This window comes from Cololabis saira, chromosome 17 (assembly GCF_033807715.1).
Source record: "Cololabis saira isolate AMF1-May2022 chromosome 17, fColSai1.1, whole genome shotgun sequence".
In the NCBI taxonomy this organism is placed as follows: Eukaryota; Metazoa; Chordata; class Actinopteri; order Beloniformes; family Belonidae; genus Cololabis; species Cololabis saira.
Window position 1 is genome coordinate 14,374,000 of NC_084603.1, and position 10,265 is coordinate 14,384,264.

The 10,265-nt window shown below is 39.5% G+C and overlaps 1 protein-coding gene across 3 annotated transcripts; it reads left to right on the top strand.

The window, feature by feature from the left end:
• The first annotated feature begins 1,432 nt into the window (after positions 1 to 1,432).
• On the top strand, positions 1,433 to 8,076 carry bag3 (BCL2 associated athanogene 3). 3 transcript variants are annotated; one of them, XM_061745420.1, is made up of 5 exons: positions 1,433 to 1,680; positions 4,159 to 4,497; positions 5,420 to 5,767; positions 5,881 to 6,106; positions 6,158 to 8,076. In XM_061745420.1, the coding sequence occupies exons 1-5, from the start codon at positions 1,471 to 1,473 to the stop codon at positions 6,853 to 6,855; spliced, it is 1,821 nt and encodes a 606-aa protein (XP_061601404.1). In that variant the 5' UTR covers positions 1,433 to 1,470; the 3' UTR covers positions 6,856 to 8,076. The 3 variants fall into 3 exon arrangements, with proteins under 3 accessions (XP_061601404.1, XP_061601403.1, XP_061601405.1); XM_061745419.1 differs by having other exon boundaries at positions 1,441 to 1,680; positions 5,881 to 8,075; XM_061745421.1 differs by having other exon boundaries at positions 1,541 to 1,680; positions 4,164 to 4,497; positions 5,881 to 8,074.
• Positions 8,077 to 10,265: the final 2,189 nt, after the last annotated feature.

Genomic DNA, 10,265 nt, shown 5'->3' on the forward strand with positions numbered 1-10,265 from the left:
GTACTCAAGTTATAAAAAAAAATAAGGGGGGGATGGTGGATTTTATCATATGTGGACAGATAATTTGTGCTGATTACAAATAATATAATATATTACAAATAATAGCACTGACCAAAACACCTGCAGAAATACTGCAGGAATGACATAGCAGCAGTTAAATGCAGCCTTCTGTAAGCTTTAAATATCCACTGGGCTTACATCAAATACATCAAAACACAACAATAAAAAACAGTTTTCTGAACTTATCAATATGACTCTGTCCTTCACAGGATAAGTAAAATGGATCACTGCAAAAACTCAAAATCTTAACATGAATATTTCTCTTATTTCTAGTTAAAATGTCTCATTTTAGTAAAAGAATCTCATTACACTTAAAACAAGACTCATCACTGGAAAAAACAACAATTTTCACCTGTTTCAATTAGATTTTCACTTGAAATAAGTAGAAGCATCTGCCCAGTGGAACAAGATTTCTTTGCTTGTAATAAGAAGATAAATCTGGTCCCACTGGCAGATTTTCCTACTTCAAGTGAAATATCAACAGGGATATTTTGAAATCAACAAGTTCATTAAATTTGAGCATCTGACAATTAATAAATAATTGATTTGTTTGTTCCCGATAATCAGCTCTGTTGATAACTCTGATTGCTCTTTTTTGGAGCAAAATAATTGGATGTATGATTGTTTTGTATGAACTCCCCCAAATCTCCACAAAGTAAGTAATGTACAGTATGGTAGTATGAGAGAATGACACAGTATTTGTAATGCATTTGTATTGAGAAATTATTTTACTTTATTAAGTTATTTTTCTGTTAATGACTCTTGTGTAATGAGACATGAGACATTTTAACTAGAAATAAGACAAATATTCCTGGTAAGATTTTGAGTTTTTTGCAGTGCTCTGAAACTAATATTATTATTAATAATATTGCAATCATTAAAATGTCTAATTTTAGTAAAACAAATCTCATTACACTTAAAACAAGACTTATCACTGGAAAAAACAACAATTTTCACCTGTTTCAAGTAGATTTTCTCTTAAAATAAGTAGAAACATCTGCCAGTGGAACAAGATTTCTTTGCTTAGAATAAGAAGATAAATCCCACTGGCAGATTTTCCTACTTATTTCAAGTGAAAATGTACTTGAAACAGGTGGAAATTGTCAAATAAGTTAATGGTAATGACTCTTGTTTTAAGTGTAATGAGACATGAGACATTTTAACTAGAAATAAAACAAATATTCCTGGTAAGATTTTGAGTTTTTGCAGTGCTCTGAAACTAATATTATCACTAATAACATTGCAATCCTGAGCAGATGTGTCTCCAGCCAGAGCCCATGCAGGCAGCGTCTCCAGCAGCGCCGTCCGCCGCCCCCGACATTATTACCCCAGCTATTTCCAGAAACTTCCAGCCCACTTCCAACCACGTCACTTGCAGGAATCTTTAAAGCGTGCGTCGCCGCTATAAAAATGTCTCAATACAGGTCGGCGAGCAACAACATGAACGCCATGAAGACACGCTCGCCGCCTACTCTCACTACCATGGCCGGCGGGAGCGACAGCGAGCCGCTGCCGCTCGGCTGGGAGGTGAAGATCGACCCGCACACCGGCTGGCCGTTCTTCGTGGACCATAATAACCGCTCCACCACCTGGAACGACCCGAGGCACGACGGCAGGAAGGTAACGGAGGGGAGCGCACTGATTTATTTTAGATTTTTTATTTATTTTTTTATTTTATTTATTTATTTTTTTTTTATTTTATTTTTTTTAATTTTTTTTTTTTTTTTGTTTTATTTTTATTTTATTTTTATTTTATAAATCAGCCTTGCCTGAATTATGGTTCCGCGTTAAATCGACGCAGGGTACGCGTCGACGCGCAAGTTACGCCGTAGGCCTGCGTTGGTGTAACGCGCAACCATAAATCGACGCAGAGTTTTACAGCGTAGGTTCTGCCTTGTTGTAACGCGGAACCATAAATCGACGCAGAGCCTTACGGCGTATGGTCTGCGTTGGTGTAACGCGGAACCATAAATCAGCCTTTACGCCTGTCAGCTGCGTCGTTTTTTTGTGTGTGTTTTAACGGTTCGTTAAAGGTTAATCTCGCAAAAAAGCGTTGTGCTTAATCATTGTGTATATTAATCTTGTTGATTATAGGCCATGTTGTCCCCCCACCCCCCCTTACACACACACACACACACACACACACACACACACACACACACACACACACACACACACACACACACACACACACACACACACACACACACACACACACACACACACACACACACACACACACACACAGCTCATGAGCCTATTATAACGGTTGATCAATCCTGTTATGTTCCCCCTGTCATGATCTAACACTATTATTACTCAGTGACTCACCCTGCAGTATGTAAAGAGACCAGCTCCCAGTGTTTTAACGTGGAGGAAAAAAACATTGTGACGTTCAGTTTATTATAAACTTTTTTTTTTTTGCCCTTACAAGGAATTAGGTAGTGCTTGTAGCATATACAATAAAATGTATGCCTGCCTGTGGAGCTCGTTGTGATTTATCTGTATTAAAATGTGCAATGGAAGCCGGTGGGCTGAAGTGCCAGCTGCTAATCTCTCGTCTCAGGGACAGACACGCTTTTCCAAAGTTAGTGTCCAGAGGAATCTGCTAGAAAGACACAGCTGCTGGGGGATAAAATTGGTGCATTGGTGCTGGCAGCTTGCAAGTGTCCCATGCAGGCAGAGGGCAAAGGGTCGTTCACAGCTATTTAACAAGTTTTGTGCTGGGAGAGAAGAAATCCCACTGGTTAAGAAATAAATAAGAGTGCTTGTTTTGTAGGTTCCCCCTCCAGGAATAGGTTTTTAGTTGCGCTTATGTCACTGGGTGTTGAACTCTCAGACCTGTTGCTCCTGTTTAGCAGATAGAGAACTTGGAAAGTAATAAAGCTCATGGATCTTGGTCATATATGTGTATATGATATAAATAATACATATTTTTGGTCATTCATGATCCAGAAACCAATGATTTATATCAAACAAACAATTATCAATACTGAAGCTTAGCTCTAGTGTTTGGTTTGGTAATCTATTTAGCCTATTGAATTTATTGAATTTATAAATTCATTTATATAATTGAATTTATATAATTTATATAGTGATAAATCATACAGAGAAATGTTTTCTTAATATATAATTTTATATATTCCAGTTCTTGGCCCTAATCTCACTCTGAGCTGGTTCCAGTGAATGCAATCCATCAGAGCTGTTATTTTTAATCAGTGTTTTGTGTTTCTAAATAAAGAAATAACACTGGCAAGAATAGGTCTTGGTCATATATATATATATATATATATATTAGGCAAGAATAGGTATGGTCAAAAATAAGAGTCATAAAGTAGTACCACTTTCTTACATTAAAAGTCACTGAGTAAAGTGGAGTTACACACGTTACCTTCTTACTGAAATTGATCAAATGGCAAATAAAAACTGTTCGTTTTGTGTTACACAATGTTGATTAGCCAATAACAAGTTAGTTTAGTGGGTGTGTCAAACTATTGTGTATTGGGATTCAGTCTGGTGATGTCACACACACATGGAGAAGTGAAAAACATTTCCAGTGGAAACACAGCAGTAATCTGAATGGAGAAGTTGAGGTTTTATTTTTATTTAAGATGCAGAATAGTGATACTTTAAGCACCACTATGCAGAAATGAGACAGTGTAACCAATAACCTTTCCAATTATCTCAGAGGTGAGAATAGAGTCTTTTCAAAAATACCTCGGTTTTGTGTTTTTTTGGCATTAAATTGGCCTGTAATGAGCTGGGACTCCAGCAGACCCCCGTGACCCTGCAAAGGATAAAGCGGGCATAGAAAATGGATTGATGGATGGATGTTTAGCTGCACAAAAAAATATATATTTGCAGTGTTTACAAAAAAAAGAGGAAAAGACCACTATACTCTTGCTCAATAGTGCAATAACTGGAATACAAGTAGAGGAAGCAAAATTACAGCTGCATTTAAAATGCTTATGGTATATATTATGAGATCTGTGGTGTAATGGATTTTGTAAGTGATACAATACTTTAAATTCAGTGTTTGAAAAAAATAGGATTTATGGCAGTTAACCATTTTATGTCTTGTATTTGACAATATTTCAGAGTAGAGAAGTATCAGCAAATGGACCTAATGTACCACCAGAACCGAGTCCTCAGGAGACGCAGAAGACCTTCGTGAGGGAGATGAAGCACCCCATTCTCCGTCCAGGTTACGTTCCCATCCCAGTCTTCCACGAGGGTGCTGAACTGAGGCAGCAGCCGCAGCATCCATGTTTCTCCTACATCCAGCCAAGCACAGTTCAGTCTGTCCGAACAGATGGGCCGACTCCTTCCCAGACGCCAGGGCTTCCAGTCAGGCCCGTCTCCCCTCTACATGCACCCTTGGACAGCTGCAGTCCTGAGCCTAGAAAGACCAGCTCACCTGTGTCACAGACAACAGAGGTACGGCTCATTTCTAACACTAAATATTGTATAAATACCAGTAGGGATGGGCGGTATGGACTAAAACATTTATCACGATAATTTCTGGCATTTATCCAAATAACGATAGAAAAAATACCAATTCAACTCCACCTTTTTAACTATAAATCTATCACCACTTTCAGTCTTTGGAGCCCCCAAAACACTGCTCTAAAAGAATACTAAATGCTACCAAACTACACCAATTAAATTGAATTAATAAAAAACAATTAAATTAGTACACCTGTACTGCAAAACTGTAATGACTCAAATGAAACAAGTTTGAAATGTAAGAAAAGATTCAACATTTATTCAAACTCTTTGGCTTAAACAGTGGGATAACAGTGCAAACAGCAAAAGTACCGTTGTCCTCAAAGTTTTCCTAGCTTATAAAATCCCAAAGTAGAAAAAAATACAACCTGATAAATAAAGAAACAGGACAAATAAATAAAAGTTCACTGAAAATAAAATCCAATCCTCTTCTAATATAAATAAAATGTGCCGATACTATTGCAATTTTTTTTTCGTAATACTCAAACGTTAAATCAAAATGTAACAACCATTTCCTTTCCTTTTTTGCAGACTCTGCATATAATAGATGATGTTTGCTCCTCGTCACTCTTTTTAAATCTAAACCAGTTCCAGATAACGGAGCTGGAGCCTCGTTTAACAACGAGCTCCTGGCTCTCAGATCCGCCTTCCGCCATGTTTGTTACACAAAAACGTCATCAACGGGAATTTATCGTTTTTACTGCGAGATGACAAATTCTTACCGTGATGAATTTTTTTGACGGTATATTGTGAACGGTAAAATATCACCCATTCCTAAATACCAGGCAGTTGTTTGTTTTCAATAAAAATGATCAGATACTGAATTTTCACTCATAAATCTTTTGATTTGAAGGTTTACACTGTCCCACACCACCAGCCTTCGCGCCCCAGCAGCACTGGTCTCCAGGCCGGATACATCCCCATCCCCGTGATCCATGAGGGTGGTGGAGGGGGCCTGCCACAATCTCAGTTTAATCCTGCCGTCTACTCCCAGCGTGTTCCCTACACGGAGCATCAGCAGCCTTTCCATCGCCTTCAGACAGACGAATGGCCCAATTACTCTGTTGCAATGCAGCCATCCCGAGAAAGATCATCTCCAACCACGTTTCCCCAGCATCGTGAGGCTGCTTCCGTTCACATCCCTCCCTACGTTAGAAGCCAGTCGCCGACTGTAACGCAGGTGATGGGGGAGAGACCGCAGGTAATTTAATTTTTCATGTGCATCTAGAAATACTTGATATTCCTGTCAGCGTGACCTACATTGTGTCATATCATGAATTCTCTTTTTGAATTCTTATTTTTGTTACTCCTAAGGCTCAGCAGCATGTCATCACGAGAGATCAGCCTCCGAAAATGGAACCGGAGCAACAAATCACACAGCAGAAACCCGAGAGCACACCGGTTCCCCAAACGCTACACACGGAAGCTGAAATCCAAAGGCCTCAGCAACCGCAACATATCCAGCAGCCTGCTCAGTTCCAGCAACCGCAACATATCCAGCAGCCTCCTCAGTTCCAGCAGCCTCCTCAGTTCCAGCAGCCTCCTCAGTTCCAACAGTCTCCCCAGTTCCAGCAGCCTCCGTTTCAGCAGCCTCCTCAGTTCCAGCAGTCTCCCCAGTTCCAGCAGCCTCCGTTTCAGCAGCCTCCTCAGTTCCAGCAGCCTCCTCCGTTTCAGCAGCCTCCCCAGTTCCAGCAGGCACCATGTCAGATTCAGCTTCAGCAACCCGAACAGTCGCAGCCGCAGCCGCAGCCGCAGCCGCAGCCGCAGCCGCAGCCGCAGCCCCAGAAGCCAGAACAACCACAGCATCATGTTGCAGATATCACAGTTCAAATACCTCATAAACCAGAAGTCCCGGAGGTGCCGGCTGCCCCCGTAGAAGTCCCACCTGTAAAGGCAGAGGTTGATCAGGCTGCTGCTGCTGAGCACCCAATCCATCCAGGCCTCGTCAAAGTACAGCAGATAGTCGGACGAGTCGCTAAACTGGAGCAGGAGGTTAAATGCTTCGACGGGAGGAAGAATGGGAAGAAATACTTGTTGTTGGAGGAGCTGTTGACCAAAGAGCTCTTAGCGCTGGACTCTGTGGACCCAGAGGGTCGCGTTGACGTACGGCAGGCGAGACGGGACGGAGTCCGTCGCGTTCAGACCATACTGGAGGAACTGGAGCAGCTGGAAGACGAGCCAGCTAGACCCATCAGTGCAACTCCCATGGAAGGAGACAACCTGGCACTGAAGGGAGAGCCGAGCATGATCACCAAGGAGAATGTTGAGATGTCAAGGGAAATATCGTAATGACTGCACACTTCGTAATACAGAGGAGAGTATGATTATTTGTTGTATATTTGATAGTGCTGCTCTGGCTCACTCTCCAACTCCACTACATACAGCGTTTGTAGAAGTTGCATGCATTGATTAACAGTGTTGGTATGTTCATTCTGCACATCAGTGATGATCAGCTCAGTTGTCAGAGCCATTGTCGTTGCCTTCTATGTCGTACCGATGTCTTCATAATTAGACTGCAGTCATGAGGAAGATGTTGACAGAAGTAAGTAGGCACATTTAAGTTTGAATAAGAGGCCTTTGTCAATAAATTAAGGAGAAATACAAGTATTTTCTTAAGAAATGTTATGTGCAGTTGCCTTTTGTAGGAAGCTTTTCTTTATCCTGCCAACACATAGTTAGTTAACTTGGTGCGAACTTCGGGGCTTAATGCGGAACTCAATTCAAAGCTGAGTCAGCAGAAAAGCATTTCCCTCTTTTACAGCCACCTGCTACGACACAGAACACAGTGAATATGTTTAGATGCTGCTTTCGGTGCATTACTGATTTTGCTATCTTTGCACTTTGCCATCATTGAAATGTATCATGCTGAAAGTCAGCATCACTTCATCTGAAGTATTTCATTTAAACAAGTTTTGATTGATGTGTTTTTATGTGAGTTGGTTTACTTGTTATTTCAAATCATGATAGCAGTATTTATATCATAAAGTATTTTTATGAATGTGTAATGACAATGGGGGAGTGAGATGTGTGTCTTACTAGAGATGTGAGACAATCAGCGCTTGCTGCTAACAGGAGTTACATTTTAAGACTGTCCGAATGTTGTTATATAGCTACCAAAGCCACAATCTGTAATAATGTCAACACAACAATGGCCTCAAAGCCTTAAAAGTGCCAACTGTGAGAGAGTACCCTATTTACAGACATTTCAGTTTGTTGGTTATAATGGTTTCACGTCAGCTCTTATTTTTACCCTATAGCTCTTTTACTATTTTATGATAACCTTAACGTTTGTGTATTAATTTATCACTCTAATAAAATTGTAAACCATCTGCAAAGTTGTTGCAACCAACACACTTTAGAAAAACACAATTATGGATCGTGGCTTACTTCTGATTAAGTTGTATTAAGACGTAACTGATGCACTGCTGAAAGAAAGTCACACTGGTATTAATGAAAATAAAAAGGGAAGATGTTTTTGTTTCACAAAAGTTTGCAAGATCTGATACTTGTGTAGGATCATCATTTTGTATTCACTAAGAACTAAATCACCAACATAAAATAGCATAGCATACAATCCATGGTGTTCACTGCCTGAGAGAAGGAAAAAAACATGCATATGTTCTTTCCCTCAATTGATAATATCTCCCTGACCAAGTCCTAAGCTGCTTTTGCAACTCGTCAGAGAAAGTTTTGGCACAGCATGACAGTTTTTGTGAGTGAGGTCACAGCTGCCTGCTGCCGTCTTTCCCTCCGGGCCCCTGAGTCATAGCTGAGAACACTCTTGGCACCTTAATCCTGGTTTGGTGGGAACAAACAAAATATGTGCTTTGCATTTTTTGTTTACCAATGATTAAAACGTGTAAAATCAGCACTGAAACTAGATTCGTCCCATTTAAGGCTACATGAAACACAACATACCTTTCAAATTCCTAAAAAGGTGAGGTCACACAATATTTATTCCAAGTTGTCATGGTAACAGAGCGCCTCACATCTAGATAGTTTAAAATAAAAAGTAAATTCAATTCTATTTATATAGCATCTATTACAATGGAAGTTGTCTCTAGGCGCTTTCCAGAGACCCAAAACATGACCCCCGAACAATTATTACATAAACATAACATACATTTGTGCATGTTTGAGAGCAAGAGAGCAAGAGAGACACTGATTTGGCAATTGTATCTATGTAAAAAAAATAATATTTGAGATTTCTAATTTTGGGATGTCGTTCATTTTTAAAGATAGCCAATTAGTTTAGTTTAGTTTAGATTATTTGCACATAAAAATATACAACAATTTTAAAAGTACAGACGAACAGTATGTAGAAAAAAAAGGAAATAAAAAAAAGAAATACAATATAACACAAAATGTGCGGGAGGAACCGAAAACACCCATAAGGGCTTGTCGAGTGGTCCTGGTGAAACAAACAATATCTACAGAAATATGTAAAACATAGGACAACAAGGAAAATAAGCTAGAAAACAAAAACAGGAATCTAATGAGGGAGTGCAGAGAAGTACTAAAAATTGAAAGTATTTGTACTCAAGCATTCTCTAATATGGTGTGCTCATGTGTTCCAATAAAGAGGAACCTCTGAATCTAATTGAAAATTGGGAAAAAGTAGACCTGAAAAAAGTGAGATGGAGATTGTTTGCAGACCTAGTATTGAAGTGATGAATTTGGGAATTGAATTGAAATAAAGAATGAAAACAGGTCGGAAGTAGCTTGTGAATGGATTGATAGACAAAAAGACAAATCTGAAAAACATTTACAGCAAAAATAGGGAGAATACTTAGGGATTGGAACAATGGGGTGGATCTAGTAAGTCTATTTGAAAATGTAATCATTTTGATAAAACGTTTTTGCAGGATAAATATACAGTTGAGGTTGCTCATGAAGGTACTTGCCGAAATTACATTGCAGTATGAAATACAAGGATAAATCATAGTATAATATAAATTAATACAGATTTTCTTGATAATAGATGCTGTATGCGTCTTATTACTCCAATATTCTTCGCAATCTTGTTCGAGATGAGTGCAATAAGATTTTTCCAAGTGAGATTTTCATCAATCATAACACCTTTACGTGGTTCTGTGGACGGGATGTGTTCAGGTCCACCCCGAAACTCTCTCTAGGTCACTAGAATAAAGGTGACGGAGGACAAACTAAGATTTGGAAAGAATGAAAACAGGTTGGAAGTAGCTTGTGAATGGATTGATAGACAAAAGATAGATATGAAGATAGCCAATTAATGCTTGATAGCCAAACTAATTTCACGCTCAAAAAGTTTGAAATAATCAAAAATAATAATGAAAATCGAATGTGCGCATGCGCAGAACCACAAAGTAGCATTTCTCGGCAGGTAGCAGAAATTGGCAGAACAACTGTCAAAACCTGTCAAAACACTACCCATGACATGAATTGCATTACACTATGTGAACATTATGCGATAAAGAGGAAAAAAAACAACAATTCTATCGCTTTATTTGATATTAATTCAGTCATTCGCCTTTATTTAACCAGGCAGGTCATTAAGAACACATTCTTATTTACAATGATGGCCTAGCAAGCGACAAGGACCACTTGGGGGAAAAGGAAGTGGTTTAGGGAGTAAAACCAGCCCCCGGGTCTGGCAGTCAGAAGGCGCGCCGATTTTTTCCAGTGGCCAGCCGCGGTACTGCAACAGAAAATCCCATGCG